The sequence below is a fragment of the Ceratotherium simum genome, chromosome 15 (assembly GCF_057802395.1).
Source record: "Ceratotherium simum simum isolate JZ-2026a chromosome 15, ASM5780239v1, whole genome shotgun sequence".
NCBI lineage: Eukaryota > Metazoa > Chordata > Mammalia > Perissodactyla > Rhinocerotidae > Ceratotherium > Ceratotherium simum.
The window spans coordinates 43,051,993-43,074,575 of record NC_141914.1 but is presented as its reverse complement, the minus strand read 5'-3'; the positions used below and the strand labels follow the sequence as shown (position 1 = coordinate 43,074,575).

General features: G+C 39.6%; 1 protein-coding gene across 5 annotated transcripts in view; it reads right to left on the bottom strand.

Annotated features, from left to right (window-relative positions):
- ZMAT3 (zinc finger matrin-type 3) overlaps positions 1-17,977 on the bottom strand; it is a 32,106-nt gene extending 14,129 nt beyond the window's left edge. For 2 of the 5 annotated variants that reach the window (XM_087439987.1, XM_014783169.2), the window contains exons 1-2: positions 17,505-17,762; positions 13,941-14,267 (exon numbers count right to left, since the gene is read on the bottom strand). In XM_087439987.1, the coding sequence (XP_087296113.1) occupies positions 13,941-14,210 (270 nt within the window). In that variant the 5' untranslated portion in view covers positions 14,211-14,267; positions 17,505-17,762. The other 3 variants (XM_087439988.1, XM_087439990.1, XM_087439989.1) reach the window with 3 other exon arrangements.
- Between the last annotated feature and the right edge of the window lie 4,606 nt (positions 17,978-22,583).

The following is a 22,583-nucleotide window of genomic DNA, read 5'->3' as shown; positions in this document are numbered from 1 at the left end:
CCTATCTCCATCCCTGTTATGGACTGAATGTTTGTGTCCCGCCAAAATTCACATGTTGACACCTAATCCCAATGTGATGGTATTTGAGGTGGGGCCTTTGGGAGGTAATTAAATCATGAGGGTGAAGCCTAATTAGTGTTCTCTTAAAAAGAGGCCAGAGAGCTCCCTCACCCTCTTTCTGCCATGTGAAGATATAAGGAGAAGCTGGCTGTCTGCAATCTGGAAAAGGGGCCTCACCAGAACCCAACCAGGCTGGCACCCTGATCTCCGACTTCCAGCCTCCAGAACTGTGAGAAACAAATGTTTGTTGTTTAAGCCACCCAGTCTATGGGAATTTTTTATAGCAACCCAAACAGACTAAGACAATCCCCGACCTTCAGAGCCATATATCCAACTGCCTTCTTGCCATCCACACTTTAAGAGGCATATCCAACTTAAAATATCTAAAACAACTTATGATTCCTCCACCACAGAACTTTCTCCTCACTGCCACCACCACCACTAGGTAGCGACAGGTCAGTATATGGTACCACCATCCACCCAGTTACTCAAGAAAAGTTGAGGGGTCCTTTTCTTGATTTCATTCCTCCTTAAAACCAACACTACCAATCCATCAGCAAGTCTCATCAGCCTACCTCCAAAATATATCCCAAGTCACTCCTCTTCTTTCCATGGACACTACAAATACCACAGTCATCCAAGCTATCAACGTGTTCCACATGCACTAGGTAACAACTCCTAACTGGTCTCTGTTCTCACTCTTGTCCCCCTATAACTCTCCTCATCTCAGTCAGAGTGATAATTCTAGACATAAATCAGATCAGGTCACCCTCTCACTTAAAATCTTCCAATGGCTTCCCATTACACTTAAAATAAAATTGACAGATCTTACCTAGAAGGCCCTACCTGATCTGGCCCTGTCTACTTCTTGAATTTTATTACGTACAGCACCCCTTCCTCTGCTCGTCATGCTCCTGCCTCACTGGCCTTCTTTCTGTTCTGTAAACATGCCAAACTCAGTCTAGCTCCAGGCCCTTTGTACTTGCTGTTCCTTTTGCCTGGAATGTTCTTTCAGATCTCTGCATGGCTGGCTCCTTCTTATCTTTCAGGTCTCAACTCAAACAACTTCTCACTCAATCTGAAGTGTCACACTCATCCCCCACCTCCTACTCCTCCCACGCACTCTCCAGCACACTGCCATACTGTCTGCTTTTATTTTTTCATAGTAACACTTATCACTATCTAAAATAATACTGTTTGTTTACCTGTTTTTTCTACCTGTTTTTTCTCTTTCCTACCCCCTGGAATGTAGACTCCTTGGAAAAAAAAGACCTTGTCTATTTGGTTTACTTTTTTATCACCAATTTCTACAACAGTTTTTAGCATATAGCTGGCAATCAATTAATATTTGTTGGCTAAATGAATCAAGTATTACAATGGAAATAAGAAACAAAGTGCCAGGAGAGCATAGAGAAGCAATTTCTCATTTCTGCCTGAATGTGTCAGGGAAGACTTTCCTAAAAGGGGGACATTTGAGTCATCTTTTAAAATAAGCAAAAGTTTACCAGGCATGTAAGGAGTGAGGGGAAAGAAAACTGTGAAGAGAGGAAATAGTGTGAACAAAGGTCCTGCCTGCTGGAGAGATGGTCTTCAGGATCCTCTAAAGAGGGAGGAGTTGATATACATAATCCTTAATTGTTTTGTCCATGACACAGAACTTGGACTTTGGAGGCAGTAAGGGGCCTCTGAAGGACTTTAAGCAAAGCAGTGGCATGATCAGATTGCATTTGATAAAGATCATCCTGGGATCAACATGGAGGATAAATTAGAGTAGATCAGAGCTAGAAGCTGGGACTATAGAGAAGAGAGCCAGACAAAGCTCTAGGACACTATCATACAGTATAATAGAGAATGAGGATCCAAAAATGAGACTGAGAAGGCCTGGCCTGTGAAATAAGATGAAAACCAGACAAGTGTAGCATCATGGAAGCCTAGAACAATGTGTTTCAAAAGAAGAGTCTACTTAGATACATTATGACCCAGGAAGTTTTACTTCTAGGTATTACCAAACAGAAACATACATATACGGAGATACCTATGAGAGTGTTCCTAGAAGGACTGTTTGTACCACTTAAAAGTGAAACAACTTAAGTGTCCAACTACAAGATAATGGATAAATTGTACTCTATTCATACAATGGAACACTATACTGTAATGAAAATAAACATTCTAGGGCAACGCAACAGCAACATGAATGATTCTCGTAACAAAATGTTGAATAAAAAAAGCAAGTTACACGAGAAGACATTTAAGAATAATCTTTTTAATATGAGGGTCAAAAATAGGAGAAACAACTACATACGATATAGGAAAACACATATGTAGCAAGGGTACAAAAAAAGTGGGGTAACAATAAATACCAATTCAGTATAGTGGCTACATCTGGGAGCACAAGAGTGGCTACAATTGGGAAAGTATACTGGGGCTTCAACTGAATGGATAATTTTCACTCTTTAAGCTAGATGGCAAATACACAGGTTCATTACCTTATTTTTACTACTTTTTTATGTCTGAAGTATTTCATAATAATTTTAAAACACCAATAACAAAAAAAGCAAGTAATTCACCAGGTCAGGCCAGAGAAGTAATGCTTGGATTTGAAAAGACATAAATCAAGAATAACATTGGTAAGGGCCAGCCCTGTGGCTTAGCAGTTAAGTGCGCGCACTCCGCTACTGGCGGCCCGGGTTCGCATCCCGGGCGCACACCGACGCACCGCTTCTCCGGCCATGCTGAGGCCGCATCCCACATACAGCAACTAGAAGGATGTGCAACTATGACATACAACTACCTACAGGGGCTTTGGGGGAAAAAAGGAGGAGGATTGGCAATAGATGTTAGCTCAGAGCCGGTGTTCCTCAGCAAAAAGAGGAGGATTAGCACGGATGTTAGCTCAGGGCTGATCTTCCTCACAAAAAAAATAACATTGGTAAGACCATTTCAGGAGAGGAGTAGGGGATAAATGGTCATACAAGAGTGGCTTAGGGAGAGAATGGGAGATGTGAAAATGGAGACAACCAGTGTAGGCAACCCTTTACAACAGTTCTACTATGACAGGGAGCAGAGAAATAGTGTAGAGAGTGCAAGGGGGAAACAGGTCAATGGAAGATTTTTTTAAAGATGGGTTTTACTTAGGCTTGTTTGCATGACAACAGAAGTCAGTAAAAATGGAAGAACAGATGATGCAGGAGCTAAAGCATGGCTACAAGAGTACAGTCCATGAAAAGGCAGAAGCAGATGAGATACACAGCACTATGGAGGGGTCAACTTTAGATAGAATCAGGTCTTTTACTTCCAAAGCAGTAACCACAGTAGTATTCAAGCAGATATTGCATCCACACATAATGATAACAACAGCAACTAACCATTTTTCAGCACTTATGTGACAGGAATTGTTCTAATACTTTATGATAAATATTATCTTATTTAATACTCATGAAATGTCTATCAAGTAGGTATAATTATTATCCCCATTTTACATATGAGGAAACTAAGCTCAGAGAGTTAAAAACTTGCCCAAGAGCTTCCAGATAGATAGGTAGTGGCTGCCTAGATTTGCATCTCCCAATATATCTTCTACAAACAATACAGAACAATAAGAAAAACAAATAAAACTACACAGACACCATGCCCTCCACACAAATAGAAGCCACAGAATGCCCAGACTTCAAAATAACTGTAAGTAAAAAAGAAAAAAACATCAAATCCCAGTGAGCAACCATATACGCTCCTGCCACAAGCCTTCACAGTAAGCAAACGCCATCTGACAAAAATTGCAAGAAAGAGAGAAGAGGGAGCTAGCAGCAGACCTAAAATTGCATTATAACCACCACCAGAAAAAGCAGGTCCCCTAAGGTTGTAAATACTAAAGCATGATCCGGTCACTGATTGCTGGAGAGGGACTTAAATGTACACATGATCTGAAGTGATTATCTTCAAAGAGGCTTCTGGAGGAGAAAAAGGCAAAAAGAAGGGAGAGGCACCCTTTGGCAACTGGGAGGTGAAGAGAGAGGAAAAGAAGCAAAACAGGAAAAGCTGGCGTCCTGAGAGACAAAAAAGAACAAAACAAAAATCAGAGCACATACGAACCTTCCCCGACCACCAAAAAAAAAAAATTATTAAAGAACTGGACTTCGTTGCAGTTATAGAAGAGGTTGCCATGGAATTAAGAATCTCATAAACCACCCAAAATTCACAAAATGAACAGATGAAAAGTAACCAAGTCTTTACAAAGTTACTGCCAAAAAAAATCAACACATCTCAGCAAATGAACCTCCCCAAGAAAAAAACATGAAACAGAAGAAAACCATTAAGATAGCACTTCAAATTGAATTAAATACACTCAAACAAGAATTTGAGGATATGAAAAATCACCTTAAATCAGCAATTCAAAATGTACAAAGAAAAATGGGCAAAACATAGTGAGAAACGAAGAGTAATTAAATCCAGGAAAGAAAAAGAGAATCACATCAAAAACGAGGAGTAAATACAAGTGCCAAAGGAGAACAGACTCAAATAAAAATGTACTAAGAGGCACTGAAGAAAGAAAAGCAATCAAGAAAATAAAAATGATATAAAGAAAAAATTTAAAAGGGTCAGAGAGGAAGCAATGGAAATGGAAGATAAGTAGAGAAGGAACAACTTATGTAAAACTGGACTCCCTGAGGAAGAAAAACAAAACGGTCAAATGGAACTAATATTTGAAACTATAATTGTCCAAAATTGTCCAAAAGTAAATGAATACCTGAAACCACATATTGAAAAGGTATACCAGGTATCTGGGAAAATTAACCCAGAACAACCAAATCTGGGGTATATCTTTTAAAAGGTATGAGATATCAAAGAAAAAGAAACAAGTCCTCAAGCTCTCCAGGCAATGAGATCAAGTAATTTACAAAGGCAAAAGAATTAGAATGGCATCTACAATATGCAAAACAAGGCAATAATGCAGCAACACTTTTTTAAAACTTCATGAAAGTATGAATCAAGGATTTTATGTCCAGCCAACTATCCCTGTACCAAGTATCACGACTATGGAAAAACATTCTTCAACATACAAGACCTTAGGAACTCAGCATTCATAAGTCCTTCTTGAGGAATCTATTAGACCTTCATTCAACCGAGAATTGACTGGAAAATTTTCAGCAAAAGGGCTGATGGTAAGTATTTTCATATACATAATTGTAGATCAAAGACTAAATAAAAGGTGGAGATGAGGGTGAAAGATTAACGTTCAAATATTGCACATTATGACACAACAGAAATAATGCAACAAAAATGGAAAGAAAAAGGAAAGAGGGAAGCAAAATAAGTTCATTGATTCTGCAGTAGACAAAAGCCAGGATATCATTAAAAACTGATAAACCAGATAGTAAAACATTAAATAGCCAAACAGAGTAGTACAATCATTTTAAAATGTATAAATAATAGAGGAATGAGAATGGACTAAAAGAGATGGTTGGGTGTGACACTTTTGTAACCATACGGTTTTGTATAGTTCTAACTTTTAGAACTATATTAACATTTTACAGACTTAGAAAATGAATCAAAGCCAACAAGGATTGGGGAGGACTCAAAATAAAACACAAACAGAAACAAATCTAACTATATGAAAAAAATGAATAACATAACCACACTGAAGGGGGCAGGAAGAAAAAAACTATTCACACATTCACATAGTCTCAAAGTATCTCCCCCACAATAATAAATAACACAAAAAGAAAAATAGTAACTTTACAAAGGAAAACCCTATCAGGCAGCATCTTTGTCACCTAAATAACTTTGTAAAACAGTATTTTCACTATACCGTAATGCTGAAGACAAAAAGAACAACACACAAATATTATCCTCTCATTAGTAGGTTTGTTTTTCATAGGAATATAGATTATCAATCCCAAATTATTTTATGTGTATTGAGAGTGTGGGGGGGGGGGTGTGTTTTGTGAATAACAAAAGCCCAGGTTTCTCACTATCAAAGAAAGGAGTTAATTACTAAGAAAAGATGGAAGGCTAGAACAAACACTGTTGTGTTGTACTGAAATTGGTAGTATCAGTCTGAACTCAGTTTTCAATATACGTACACATAGACAAACATAAATGTGTGTATACGTAATACATATTACTAGCTCTGTCACAAGAGGATCTAGAAACAATGACATCCCAGTACGAAAGAGCACACCTAGACCTCAGATTTTGGTTTCTAAATACCATTCTCCAATAAAATAAACCTGGCTCCTTGAAGAAATGGCTGGCACGGGGAAAGTACAAGAAAATCCTAGAATATTTTGTATTGTCAGAAAGTAAAGAAGTAGGCAAAATTATGGGGATATGTCAAAAGGACATAAGCACCAGTTTGAAGGGACTCACACTGGTCAAATCTGAAACAATTTAAACATCAAAACAAATAATGACAGTAAGAGATTATATCCCTAGAATAAAATAAGAATCCATAATCCATTCTGATATAAATAAATAACTGAATAAATAAATAAATGGGAGAAAAGGAAAAGTTCTTCCTTAAAGTAAAGTTCAAACTACTAAATGTAGAAAGAATGTTTAAAACAGAAAAATCACCATTTGGCAAACACCACAGTAATAATCATTGCAGTGAAGAATCATCAATGGATGGCAAAATCACTGAGCAAAAGTATGATGAGAAATAAAATAGTCACATAGTCTTAAAGTATCTCCCCCACATGACACTTATTAAAAAACAAGAAGAAAAAACAGTCACTTTACAAAGGAGAACCCTGGCAGGCACCACCTTAATCAATGATCCAAGTTAACAATACCAGTGATGCAATGTATTTTTACATCATGTCCTTCCTGATATGTTGCACTGGGAAGGACACAACATCACTTCTGTGGTATTCTTGCCCAAAAAACACATAATCTGAATTTAATCACGAGAAAACATCAAACAAACCCAAACTGGGACACTCGACAAAGCAACTCTCCAAAAACTGCCAGATTATAAAAAGCAAAGAAAAATTAAACCTGTCCAGGTTAAAGGAGACATAACTACATGCAAAATTTCATCCTGGATTGGATCCTGAAACCAGAAAAAGTATATCAGTAGACACTTGGCGAAATGTAAACAGTCTGTAAATTAGATAACGTTAATGTTACCAGTGTTAATTTCTTCATTTTGATAATTGTTCTGTAGTTATGTAAAATATTAATATTTGGGGAATCTGGATGAGGTGCATGCAGGAATTTTTCTACTCTTTTTGGAACTGGTTTGTAAGTTAAAAGTTAGTCAAATTAAAAAGTTAATAAAATAAAACTTGCCCAAAGCCAGAAGTAAATGGCAGATGGGGACAATCTTATTCCAGAGCCCAAACCACCAGGCTCCACTGCACTCTAGGACAACTCTACAGTATTAATGACTATCTCAGCTACCAGGAACTGTTCTAAATGTCTTATACATACTAACTTGCAGGTATTACTAGTATCATCATCATCTTCATGAGGCATGGAGAAGTTAGGAAATATTTCCAATATTATACATCTTTAGTAAGCCTACAATTTGAACACTAGTCTGAACCCAAAGTCCATTCATGTTCTTAACTAATATCCTGTAAAACAGATGCTAGAAGAGAGAACAATAAGAAATCAAGAAATCCTTGAAAATTAAAGGTATGATTGTCAAAAAAATTCAATATAGGGTTAGAATTCAAGAATACCTCTCAGAAATTAAAATAAAGGAATGATAAAAGAGAGAAGAGATAAGCAATATAAAGAACCAATCCAGCTAGTCTAAGATAAGGCTAATAGGATTACCAGAAAAAATATAGAGAAGAATATTATCAAGGAAATAGTATCAAAGAAAATTCCCCAGAGCTCAGGAGAAACAGGAGTATGAAAACTGAAAGGATCTACCACTGCTGACCAGCACAAATGAAAAAAGACCCAGATACCTAAACACATCCATCATTGTCAAATTTCAGATACCAAAGGTAAAAAGGAGAGCCGAAAAACTTTCAGAAAAAACAAAAGCCCAAAATTAAAGTAGGTCACCCACAAAGGAATAAGAATCAGAATAAGATTTCTCTTCAGCAACTAGAAGACAAAAAACAAAACAAAAACAAAAAAACCAACACACACACAATGGAGTACAGCCTTTAACGTTCTTAGGAAAAATCATTTTCAACCTGGAACTGAAATGAAAACACAATACAGACATTTTTAGACATACAAGGGCTCAGAAAAACATATTTCCCATTACTCCCTCACTTTGTTTTAAATTTTAAATAGAGAGATATGTTGTAATATACATTTATATTTATTCTTTCTTCCTGCAAGTAATGTGAAGATGCACTCCAACAAAGTAAGATGAAAAAAGAAAACATGTACATTTAGAAAATAGTAGTCCAAGTCAGAGAGCAATGAAGAGAAGTTCAAAATTGACAGCTGTGCAGCCAACCCAGAGGGCAACCAGTTGAAAATGGAGCAAGAGAATAGAGGGATCTAGGCTGAAAAGGGAATTCCACACAATATTGAGTGTGATTGAGAGTTTGGAGGGAAAAATGAGGATATTACAAAGATACATTATGTAAGAAAAAGAAAAAAAAAAGAAAAGCAATTAAAAACTCTAGGAAATACACAATGAAGTCATGATCCAAAAGTGAAACTAGTCCAAATTAGAACAAGAAATCAGTAGGTTTCAGGCAGATAGATGAAACGGATTATAGGCAATAAAAAGAAAGATTCAGAAGCCAGTAGATGGCTTTTGAAAAAGGCCTAAGATTCTTCTCCCTATATTTTTTTAACAAGTGTGAGAAACTCAAAGAAAAACAAAAAGCTATTTCAAAGTTATAATCCACATATGAAACAAACTAAAATGGACATGACTCTGAGCAATTGGTGGCATTCAAGAAAGAGTTATCTGGGGGTGGCCCTGTGGCCCAGGGGTTGAGTTCACCCCACTCCGCTTCGGTGGCCCGGATTCTCATCCCAGGCACAGACCTACACCACTCATCAGGCATGCTGTGATGATGACCCACATACAAAGTGGAGGAAGACTGGTACAGATGTTAGTTCAGGGCTAATCTTCCTCAAGCAAAAAAAAGAGGAAGATTGGCAACAGATACTAGCTCAGGGCAAATCTTCCTCAGCAAAAAAAAAAGAAAAAGAAAAAAGAAAGAGTTATCCATTTGAACATCTCTTTTGAGCAGCACAGGATCATGAAATTGGAAACACAGAGAAGGAAACAGCTCTGCAGTGAACACTCTTTCCCTACTCATAATAATGCAAAAGCTGAATGTCAATTTTCAACAACTGGAATCAACCTGCAAATAGAGCATGGAGAATTTAATCTGATTACAGAATAAACAAAAATGTGATCAACCTTGACAGTGTCAAAATAAAACTCTAGCCAACCCAAGATGGGAGGCAGAAAGGAGAATGAAGAAGAAAAGGTAGGGGATGAGTGAGGAAGAGAGAACAGGCGATTACACTTTTCATTAGAAGCCCTTTGTTCTGTAGGCATTATTTTGAACAAAAATATCTTTAAGTGTTCTAAGGAGGAAGCTGTTACCAGTGGCAAATGCTACAAAGAGGTCAAGTGAGAAAGAGCTAGATTTGGCCTGTAAGATCACAAGCGACCCTGGAAAGGACCATTTCAGTAGAATGTTGGGATGGAAACCAGAGTGCAGTGTGCAGAGGAATGAATGAGAAATGAAGAGCTCAAGAGGACAATTACACCCGGCAGATCTCCAGGGACTGGAGAGATGAGAAAGGTTGCAACAAGGGGGATTAAAAGTAAAAGGAAGGTTGCTGTTGCTATTTTTATTCATATGGAAAAAACTTGAGCCTGCTTTTAATTTGATCGAGGAGAAGAAGTGACGACAGGTGATGAAATCCAGAGCACAGGGTGAGGAATCAGCCTTGGACAGAAGAAGGGATATCTCTTCTTCTGAAATAAGAAGAAACGAGGGAGGGGTGGACTCGGAGGGGGAGGCAGAAAGCTGGTGAGATCCAGCTAATGGCAGGATCATTTAGAGCTTCTGGCCCCTAATGAATGGTATTTTGACCATTCTCAGTTCACTGCAAGTTCCTTTGGAAAACAATCAGATGGGAGAATTTTGAAAACATAAAAATTAGCTGAGATTAGAGTTGCTGATCATGCCATCTAAACCTGGGTGATCAATGTTAAAATGCATGTGCCAAATCAGTACTTTAAATTTGGGGATAACATCAACTGCATTCTCTGCATTACGAATTAAGATTACCACATTTAGTTATCATAGAACCACTTTTTTTTACCTGTGTTCTGTCTCTCTTTCAAATTAATCTAATTAATATGGTAAGTTGTTATGTGGCTCCTAAATATTGCAAACAGAAACCTACGTTTATGACAAATTTTAGAAATGTACTTCAAGTACATTTCAACGTACTCACTTTGAAATGAGTTACTTGAAGTAGCACTTCAAGTAAGTAGTTTTTTCAAATGGAAATACAAATTAGCAGATAAACTGGTTGACTTTATTTTAAACTGAGGATGCCTTAGCAAAATTTATCCATGCTTTTTGCTTTTTTTATTTCTATCAATGATATTCCATCCTCAAGTGTTTCTTCCTCTGGGCATTATGCTGCTGAAACAGTGTCGTGTTACTCCATGCCAGGCTTGCCCTAAGTAACCTGAAGCCTGCAGACAGATTTTAATAAAATGAAGACATGTTTTTCCTCCAAAGATTTTATTTTAAATTAAGATATAACTAAAGCCATAATTTTGAGACTGCAAAAATAGGTAACCTCATTAAAAATACAACAACAGTCAAGGATATTTTGAAGCAGAGTGTCCGGGTTAAAAAGTACTGGGAATAAAACTAAATCTGTGGTGACCAGACACACATGGGTCATTGCTAAAGCAGCCCCAGTTTAGGAACATCAGAATGTCAGGGAAAGATGGTAGTGGCTTAAAGGGAAGTATTTATTGAGCAGTTTCCATTGTGTGTCCTGGATTACTGGAATATGATACAGCCAGACTCTCGTGTACAGCCAGACTCTCGTGTACAGCCAGACTCTCGGGTAACACTGCTCAAACCAGACCAAGGCTTGTTTACAATACCCTGGGCAATTTGAAACTTTGCGATTTCAACAATGGCATCAACTGACTGAAACGTTTTGAGTAATGTAATCACAGTGATTTATCACTTCACACGAATGTGTTTCTAGCTTATAAACAGGCTACCACTGACCGCTTTTATCTCGCACACAACTGAAATAATGATTTTGCAGTCATAGTATCACTCTATATTAAAAATTATAAAACTGGTTTTTAGAATTGAAATAAAACTTTACTTCCATCATCTCATCAAGTTTTATTAGTCTGCAATCATTGTCATTCTGCCTGTTCCTGGTTCTTGGTAAGCCTTACTCATCATCTTACCCTTGTCTTTGGTAGCCTTTTTTAATAACTGCCTGTTTATGAATCCTTTATGTGGCCTTTGACACGTTTCAGGCTAACATTTCTATGCTTTCCTTCTGTGCTACTTCACCCACCTCTAGGTGATGTTCATTCTCTGATTGTTTATTATTCTGATCTACTCTTTGATCCACACTCTTCTTATCTTGACCATTTCTATCTTGTTCAAATCCAGATTTCGCTTCTAAGATTATCTTTCTTCTATGCTATCCTAATGAAACTGCTCTGTGCTTTCATACATTAACTGCTTGCCTTGTTTCTCTGTAAAAAACTTCACCCTCTCTAAGAATTACCAGTAACATGGGTTTCATTCAAATCTTTGCTTCTAAGCTCTTAGAAACATGCTTTTATTACACCCAAACTTTTCATTTTTCCATTAAATTCTACTTTCTTAATACCCACTTGCTGCTTCTTTTCCCTAGCTCTATCTTTAGCCTAGTTCTTGGCTACTTAAATTGTTCCCTATAAGAGGTTGTCCTCCAACTTTTCCACTTAAAAATTCTGATTATTGAGGAATTTATCTAAATTTTACTTCCTTTTTCTTATATTTTCTAATTTATGTATTTACTGTATCACTGAGGGAGTTGAAATTAAGTATAATTATTAATTTTGTCAACTAAAAAGTTCAGAGTACACACATACACAAATGTAGAATAAAAGAAAAAACCTAAATAAATGCTGATTCTATTTCTTATCTAGTTTACATCTTATAATCCAATAACCCTGCTCAAACTGAATTCTCTCTATGCATGAACTAGAAGCATCTATCACATCCATTTATAGACTCACAAATTGATATTAGCAGGAAAAAAGGCAGGAAGTATATGTATAATCTATGCATACATATTAAAATTACACATTGCCCAAGAGTTTTCCCTCATATAAGTAAACAACTCTTCTTTAAAGGGTTACTGTATATGTGTATGGCACACAAATGGGCTTGCTCCCAAGTTACCAATTTATTACAGGCTTTATACAGCTAAAAGCCAAAACTTTAGGCTTGATGTCTCAAAGTGAGTCTTAGGCTATAAAACTGAACATTCCACAGGAATAAATGAAGAGGAAAGCTAGCATGAGTCTTGGCTTTGGGATAGATCATCGTAACAGACTCCACTTGAATGGTAAAGCAGGCAAAGGAAGACCCTGTACCAAACCACTGTGGTGGGGAGTGGTACACACAGGGAATGAGAGTGGGGGGTGGGGAAAAGGGAAACAATGGAAAAATAAAACCAGAAGATGCCTTTATGAACCATTAATGACATGTGCCAAGATCTGAGAGATATAATTAACTCAACTCTCTGCACCTGAGGGCAAAACAAACCCAAACAAAGGGAAATCCAGGGGAGCAACATACTATGTCTTCCCCCTAAATCCCAGAGAAAACAATTCACCATCAAAATATTTCTGATGTACAATCACAAAGTGACATTATCATTCTTTCAGATCAAAACAAAACACACTTATACCCAGAATAAATACAAACTTTAAGTTGGAGAAAGTTATAGTGGCACAATAGAAGCAATACCTTTGTAAGTCATCTTTCTACCACTGTGTTGTCTTATTGTAGATACGCATGCAGAGAACAAATAGTCAAATCAATGACGACCCACAAGACAGCCTTTCACTCAGTGGCATTTGTCCTCAATTGTTTTTCACATCTTTTTTCTCCCAAAAAGAAAATTACATAATTTTAGACAGAAAACAATCTAGAATAAAAAGAAATACTGTACCCTCTCTTTCTAGCCAAAATTCAATTTTCTAACTGTTCTTAGGTTATAATAGCCTTTAAAATTGTCCTTTCCACTAGCTATTCTACATAGAGGTGAAAGCTTTAAATCTTGGAAATAATTATCCATTCACACTAACGGGCTAAAAAAATCAGAGTCTGCTGCTTATGAATGAAGGGTAAGGCTCAATACTCCAATGTCATTTTATTCTCATTTACAGAAAGATACCTGTGTTTTCCTTAGCAGTGATAGAATATATATGAAGAGTTAGAGGTCAGAAAGAAAAAGCATAAGATTCATAGAGATTACCTTGAACTGATGGAAACTGGAACAGCTGGAAGAGAACATTTATAATACTCATTCTTCTAAATAGTTTTGGCACTGACTTGAGTTTGGTACATCACGTTTCAAATACCTGTTCTCCCTTAGGATCACAGGTTCATATACCAGCCTAGATGACTTACATTTGCCTACAATGACTGGTAAGCTATCGAATGCCACACAGCTAAGTACAGGAGGTTGAGACCCCATTCTACGAAAAGTGATGCTTTCTTTTAAAGTAGGAACACTATGCTTTTCAACAAACAAACTAATACTTAGTTGTTCACTAAGCCATCTTGATAATTCCAGGCACAATCAGGTCATACCTGGAGAGAGAACTCTGAAATGGGCAGAGCCCTAAAATGTTCTCCCACTAAACGCCTGATTTTCTTTTCTTCCCTTACCTGATAATGAGCCTGGGCTTGCTGCGCTGAGTTCAAGGTGACATTACAGAGTTTGCAGTACAGGGGCTTACATAGCTCCTCCAGGGCAGAGTCTTGCTCCCCTCCCTTAGGTAACTCTTCTTCCCCTGCCAGAGGCAAGGAAGCCTCCTGCCCAAAAGGCTTCTGCAGCGGGAGCTGCAAGGTTCCTGTAGACCTGGCGGCCACTGACATAGGAGGAGAGGATGAGGACCGCTTAGGCAGAGGAAGCCCGGCGTGTTGCAAGAGGATCATTGGGTAGGAAAGCCTTGGGCATGCTCCAATGGGCGATGAGAAGTCAGGTCTTCAAATCTGAATCGACAGCAAAAAAATACTCAAAAATATAACCTCAGCAATACAACATGCAAATGACCACACCATCTGACCCCTTCCTCTACTTCCCCAAACTGTCTTTGGGACGTCTTTCTTTTTGCCTCAGCTAGCTGGCTTCCCCTGTCTGCTAATCCACATTGACACGACACTCTTCCACTGAGAATGGCTTTATAGATGTGGCTTTATTTTGCTTGGCACAGCTCCAACTGCAGTCCCTCTGGCCCATGAACATTAATAGCACTGCATCCATGGCTAATTAAATCTAAAAGTCACAAGGCTGAAATGGACATCAAAGGTCACCTAGTCCAGACCCCTTCCCTCAGGCGCACTTACATTTAAACACTCTTGATGATAATCGTGCATAGATAAAAACGTCACTGGCTAAGAACCTTAGCAAACGTCTCCTTTCCATCCAAACTAGTCTTTCCATCCAACACAAATCAAAAAGAGTGAAATAAAGAATATCCCTTCTCGGAATCCTTAAAAAACTTCTAGAGCTAGCTAAAATACCAAGGAACTCTAGAAATAACTCAGAGTTACAAGGTGACAAAAATAAATAAAAGTGTACCTTCTGATCGTCTAGTAATATTTAAAGAGTTGAGCCAATGATGCCTCACAGCAGAGGTTGCAAACAGACAGCCTGTAAGGCCACACATAGCCACAGATGTGCTCCGTTTGGAATATACAGTGTTTTGTTCTATTTTGCTTTCATTTTTTAAATTGAATTAGTCAGCAACATTCATGGCTTCTCTTGATAAAAGGATGATCTGGCAACACTTGGCCCAAGGTCCCACATGGGCAACAATTAGCTAATTAGTGCTGAGAGACACTGTCCCTGGTAGCCAGGCCTGCCTTCTCCAGCCTGCACTCAGCTAGCTGCCTGTTTTCATGTTACTTGCCTGCTCCATGTAGGCCCGTGGGTTTAGAAGTCCACCTCATATAACCTTAAACTATATTCATGAGTCCCTAAAAATTCAGAATATTTTCTCTCCCTTAGAGGTAAATTACCTGCACAAAATAATGTATCACAAAAGTCCAACGGGTAATGGATCATACTACCATAAGCTCCAATATAATTGCAGTTCCTCAGTCTTTAGGCTATTTCCTTTCCCCTTTTAATTAAACAACTGATAGTCTCTATTCTGTCTCTCTGAGAAAAAACCCAGTATGTTCCTATCCTTCTTCAGTTTTATCCATGATTTTCTCCTGCCTCCCACCCAGACGGCATCTTCTAACCCTAGCTCAAAATGAACCACAGCACATGCTTCGAGTTCCATGATTTTAATTAACCCAAATTAAAATCCTTATTTCAATATCTATTATTCCTTCTCCTCTCAGTACTATTAAAACCTCTTTTCTTAGTCAATAGGATGTAGCTATTTTAAGCTGCTGAAATTTTCCATCTGCAACAGAAATGTATACATTTTATAACAACAGATTTACTAAAATTAAAGGAAATTTTGCAAAGGTAACAGTCTCTTTTATCACATTTAATAAGTACACACATGCGGAAATTGCAATCAAGTAACAACCCTTCTACTAAATTCAGGGTCTGGGGGCAGCAGAGGATATCAGTGCAATGGGGAAATAATACAGTTAAGCGCAAAGTACATAAATTATTAGTCATAGTATTTAACAATACTTCTCATTAATCATAATAATCAGAAAAACAATAATATTATTTTATTCTTAAGCAGAAGTATGCTGTCCGTATCTCTCAGCACAAAAAAGCAATACAGATTTAGAACATTTAAAAAGTCAGGTTCTCTATAATTATATTATTCTTCTCAATTAAATTAAGCAAAGACATTCAGAAAGCAAAGATCAATATGGACATTTTAAAAAGGAAAACTAAGGAGACAAAGACTACTTTTTTAAAAAGTTTAACTATTTAATTATAATAATGGATAATGTTAAAAGTCTACCATATCACCTGTACGGAGACATACTGATACCAAATTGCCACAAACAAGCTGCCAGTTCAGTAGAGAAACGGTAGACGAGGGTGTCAAAACATCTGGGTAAAGGAAATCAGCAATATAAACAAAAAAAAATCAAATGCTACCAATTGCCTAGACATGCCTGGACTTGTTTTATGAAAGCTCACTCCCACTTGAGGAAATTCCAGCGTGTCTCCCCCAGTGTTGCCTACAGGTTTCTATCAAAATTAAGGCCCTTCTCAAAGCACAGAGATACAAGAAGGCCTCCTTCCAGAGATGATAAAATCTCCTGAATTAAAGAAAAAATTCTCGCCAAGTAGACTTAACCATTATCACATTTTATCTTTATAATTTTTAAAGAATAGCTAGATATGCCAAAATTTTTTCTTGTAATGTTTTAACAATCAAAATGATAATGTCAACTCCCAAAAAAGATCTGTGCATGACAATTACATCAGGTATTCCTACGCTTGCAAACAAAAATTAGCATAAAATATAAATCTAAAAGAAATAAAACCAAGCCTTCAGTGAAAGCATGAATGGTGGCATACAGAGAGACCCAAAGTATATGCTACTCAGACCCGTTCAACTGCTGGCATCAGATTAAATGAAACTAACTTGTTGGCTGATGTAAATAAAATAATCCTCAGATCTTAGAAACCATTCAATTTGATGCTTGAAGTGGCATAAATGAAGGATTTATGGTGGTTAATGTCCCGGTTTGGAAGGGCTTGAGGGGACAATCAAGAAAATCAAAGCTTCATGGTGTACCCTGTTTTAAAAAAACGAATGATCATAGCATAGTTTTCATGACTGGACTGGGGCCTACTCTTCACATACTGTATTGAAAACAATCATTTTCTCATTTGGAGAAATCTACAGAGGAAAGAGAACAGTATAAAGGAACAGGTTACTGGCACCTCAGCAAACTGGGGAAGTCTGTAATTGAGAATTCTGGAAATGAGGGAGAGACGGTGAGCATTATTCAGAGGTCATCAGAACGCAGCAAGAAGAAATAAGAAAGAGAAAAATAGAAAAATAATCAGCCGAGGCAAGGTATATCATATAAGGAAGACTCAAAAGAACGCAGGAACCTGGGAGAGAAGAGGCCTTGGTGAATTGGCGAATGTTTTCCAGTCTCAGCTATGACGGTTCCTAATTCCTAGGGAACCGGTAACATGTTTGAATCAAAGCTACATATACTTCAGCATCGCCCACATATACCTTACATTCCTAAAACGTGCATGCACACACACGAGCGCACCCAAACACGCACCTCACTCCCGTAAGGATGCCATCACGAAAGATGGAATTCCCGTCTCCCACAGGGCGGGGGCCGGGGCGAGGGCCAAGGCAGCTGCACGCCCAGAGGATCCAAACGGTGCACGTGAAAGGCTCAAAAACAAACAGATAAATAAAAGCAGCTCCGGCGCGTCACGTGGAGGGCAGGTGGAGAGACCGCATCAGACAGGAACTGCCGGTCCGCGGCGCTCCTGGGCTCGTGCTTAACGCGCAGAGGCTCCCGACCGCCCGCACTTACCGGAACCCCCGGGACGCGCGGGGAGTCTGGGCGCCGCGTCCGCCCGGGACGCCCGCCGCCGTCCGCCCTGCGCGCCCGGCTCGGCCCGGCTCAACTCCGCCTCCCTCGCCGCAACTTTCTCGGCTGGCCCCCGCCGAGCCCCCTCCGCAGCTGAAGATTGACTGTCAAAAGTCAATCCAACCGGACCCACAGGGAAACAGCTGCAGGAAGTGACTGCGGAACCGGGAGGCGGCGGAGGAGGAGACTGGAGGCGCCGGCCCGGCGTCGCTACTGCGCATGTGCGTGACGGAGCGAGCCCCGCGGCGGCGGCGGCGGCGCTCCAGCATCCCGCGGGGCGGGGTGCGCGCCCGACAGGTGCGGGCTCGGCGAGCGCAGGGGCGCGGGGCGGGGATGGGGGACAAAGGCACGAGTCACAAGGAGGATGCACCAGCGGCACTCCCAGCGGACAGGTCCTAAGAGCTGTTCATCACATACCCTGGAAAGTTGATCCACAGGAGAAGCCTGGGCAGAGCTTTTGCAACTTTCATCTCCTGTCGTTGAGATCCGCACCTTTTTCATTCCAGCCCCGCCCTCAGTCTGCTGGTTGCCGGTTAAGGCGGCTGAATGGAGCTGCCAAAATGTCCAAGATCCTTTAAACTGCTGGGCAGAAACTTTAAACTGCGCCTTTCCCCAGGATGGAGAAAGAAGAGAGTGGCTGGCTGTTCAGTGGTCTCCAATCACAGTAGAGCACACACACATATACACACACCCTTACCCTCTCCCCTACTCTAAAGTGGGCAAGAGATAGAGAAGAGGTCCTCTTGACCCCTGGAGCATCACCTGCAAGACAGGAAAGACCAAGAAGAGATTGGCTAACTCTAGAATGTCACATCCCCTCATAGTCAACCTCCACACCTTCAGGATTGACATTGAGAGATAAGCTGAGGAAATTCCAGCTCTGAAATTCTATTAATTTGTAAATTCTCCTCTAGGAAGATTTGCTGGTTATTGTTTTTATTGTGGGAAAATATGCATAAATTTACCATTTTCACCATTTTTAAGTGCACTGTTCAGTGCCATTAGGTACATTCACATCGTTGTGTACTTATTTTTTAATCATTAATTAAAATGTCAAGGAGATCCATGTATAGCAAGATGTGCCCTAGTAGCAGGCAAACTCCTGCAGGAAATAAAGGCTGCTTCTTTGGCTGAAACACACCATCCAATACCATCACCAACAAACCAGGTTGACTGTTTTCCAGAGGTAACTTCGTAAATACAGTGATTGTTTCGCAATCATACACACGCAGCTCATGTACACGGGCCATTTGGGGAGAGTAATCCATCATGCCTAGGTAGAAAACAATTTTTACGAATTGATTCTCCAGCTGTTTATGTAAACATACTTTATGTGTCAAAATTGTAAATTGCCACATTGTTTTTAAAATAATAAATGCCGCTGAAATCCACTCTCCAGCCCTTTCTCTTCCTGGTCTTTAGCCATTTCACATTCCACACTCTTTAGATGGGACCACAGCTGGGCCCCAGCTTACCTTTCCAACCTGACCTCCCGTTAGTCTCCTAAACATTGAACCAAACAGAGTCACTCACGTTTACTCGCTGAGTAAACGGCCCCATCCACGCCACTCACTTTCCTGCCTCTGTGGTTTAGCTTGATCTACATCTTGAGTACAAAACGCTTTTTCTCCCCTATCTCTGCATTTCCAAATCCTACCTATCCTTCCAGGCCTCTTCTTCAATGAGCTCCCATAACCCTTTCTCTGCACACCTTGATGACACACTTAATATTTGTTGTCCTGTATCATAGTTACTCAAAGAGATGACTGATCTGCCCTACAAACTCCTCGAGTGCAGGAAAGACATGTGTCTTGGAGTTTTTCGATTTTATATTTTATTGTTTTATGCAGTTTTGTATGTCAGGATAAAAATCTGAAATATTAGCTGAGGTACCCCATCCTCTAGCTCTGCACACACATATGCATTCTCATGTCCCCTACGCCTGGTCTTATACTCTTCCCAGACAGCTAGGGCATTTCCTTCCCTGCCTCAGGGAGAAAAAAGAAGACAATTCTCAGGCGTTTGTTTAATAGATATTTGAAGCTCATAGCGGTGAAAATAGTCTCATAAGTCAGAGGTTTTGGTTTGGAATAGCTGTATGTCATGAGTCTCAGCTCCTAAGGATCTGAAAGAAGAAATTAGACCACAAACAATGTATTAGTCAGTATGGTTATAAAAGCAGACAACCCCAGTGGCTCAATGTTTATGGCCACAAAGGTTTATTTCTTGCTTGTATTCCATGCTGTGGGTCAGCTGCATGGGTCTTCTTGTTGCAGGTCCCAGGCCAAAGAAGCCCCTGTGTGGGATTTGGCAATGCTTGTGGCAGGTAGGAAGAGCCAGAGAGCTGGTGGAAACACTTGAGGCCTCTTAAAGCTGCTTCTCCAATGTGTCATGACACATCCACTGGCCAAAGCCTTTCATATGATCAAACCCTAAGTCAGTGGAGAAGAAATCTACTGCTTCCATAGGCAAATCACATGGCAGTGGGCATGGATTCTAATCTTCTTACGGGGCGGGGGGGTGGGGGGGTTAGTTGTAAACAATAACACGATCTGCCACAAACACAGGGGAAGCAATTTTCTCACCCTAGAAGTGTTGGTGTGTATCCCCAAGAAGAGCCTTGTGCCTTCACCCCACAGTCCCTAGGATTAGCTTGAAAGAAGCTACGGAGATAGAAATAATAGAAACCCTAGGTGTGTTTTAAGATCTAGAGACGGAGGAGATCTGAGCTGTATTCCTAGGGGGAGATCAGAAAAGCAACTAAGATCCTAGGGTTTGTCTTTAATAAGCCAACAGAGAACATGTTAGCATGAAGTCTTTGGGCATGAAGAGCCAGAGCAATGCCCCCATTCAGACCATTCAGAGGGGCTGAGAGAGGATTGTGGAGAGTTGAAAGGCCTAGAGGCCAGAATGAGGAAGGACAGAGCTGAGTGCATAGATCAGTGATCCAAAAGCAATGGAAAAGTGGACATCAACTTCTGAGGCCAAAGCCAAGGGTGTTTGCATCTGAAAACTGGACGTCTCCCCATGCCACCTGCCTCCCCACCCCTCCCTACCCTATCCTCCCACCCAAAGAATTTAGAGGCTACCTTCAGAAGAACAAGGGGAGTCAGATCATTGTAAAGTGATTACATTTTAACCAGAAATGATTTGTGGGGGAAGAGAAATTTTTGGGTAACAGAAATGCATGTGGAATTGGCTAAACTAGGTTTTCTGTCCTTAGAAAGAACAAGATCTAAGCATTGAGACTAATTTCAATTTTTTTTTTTTTTTTTTTTTTGGCTGGGAAAGATTGGCCCTGAGCTAACATCTGTTGCCAATCTTCCTCTCTCTTTTTTTTCCTTACTCTCCACAGCCCCAGTACATAGTTGTATATTCTAGTTATGGGTTCAATTATTTTTTTAAAAAGAATTTTTTTGCACTTTTGAGTATTATGACCTGATATAGCATAACTAATATATTTGTATCACCATGGTTAATTGAATAAATGGATGAATAAATGAATAAATGAGGTATTTCTGTTTTTTCATCTCTATAATAGGGATTATAGTACCTGACAGTGGTACTTCATAGGAATGTTGTCTCTTTGGTATAACTATTATGTGGGAAACTCTCTGAATTTATCAGGAGGAAACTCTCTTATTAAAACAAGGATAATTATTTTCATTATGCTAAATCCCATACTAAGAAAATGTACGTTTTGTATTAATTTATTTACCAAGAAGATGGGTCTAACACACTTCTTGTGTCATGGCTTGAGGCTTTGGGGAATCTAAGCCAGAAATCTTCATGCCATACCCAAAATCAGAAAGAAGAGACACGCTCAGCCCTCTCTGACTGATGCAATTTGTCAGGTCAGATCCCTCTGGAGTGTAAACTTGCATCATCCTTTGAGACTCCACAGTCTTTACTCTCATTCCCAGGCCACGACACATTACATCTTCCAGATCTACTTCTTTCTTTAAATCATCAGAAAAGCCTCCAAAAATCTTTGTCTCTCATGCTAACCTCTGCTTTTCAACACAATCCTTCCTTTACAATCAAAGCAATACAATACAACAAAAATCTCAAATCAAGCAAAATAACCTCTCAGGCATTTTAATAACATTTTAACATATTTTAACTTAAAACTAAAACATGAATAGTGGGAGGATGGCAAGAGTAGTGGCATGATTTTTTAAACCCCCTAAATCCTCTTGATTAAAAAAGTAGACAGGGGCCGGCCTCATGGTGTAGTGCTTAAGTTCGGGCGCTCTGCTTTGGCTGCCCAGGGTTTGCAGGTTTGGGTCCCGGGCGCGGACCTATGCACCACTTATCAAGGCGTGCTGTGGGAGGCGTCATATGTATCAAGTAGAGGAAGATGGGCATGGATGTTAGCCCAGGGCCAATCTTCCTCAGCAAAAAGAAGAGGATTGGCAACAGATGTTAGCTCAGGGCTAATCTTCCTCTCCAAAAAAAAGTAGACAAAGTAAGTAGGAAAACCTAAAGTCTATAGACAGCTTTTACAATGAAGCATCCCCACAGCCCCAAATATAAGTGATGATAGGGACAAACCACCAAGAGCAACAAGAGCTGGGTGGCATCAGCAAGAGAAAGCAGAGAAAAACAACAGGGCAACTGACAGACTGAGAATACCAAAGTAGCTGACAGGGACTCACTGGAAAGCTCCGTGGGCCAATTTGAGAAGAGCGGCTAAACCGAGAGGAACTTTGCACGTTCCAAGAGCAGATGCTTGCTATGGGTATGTGGTGAGTTCTA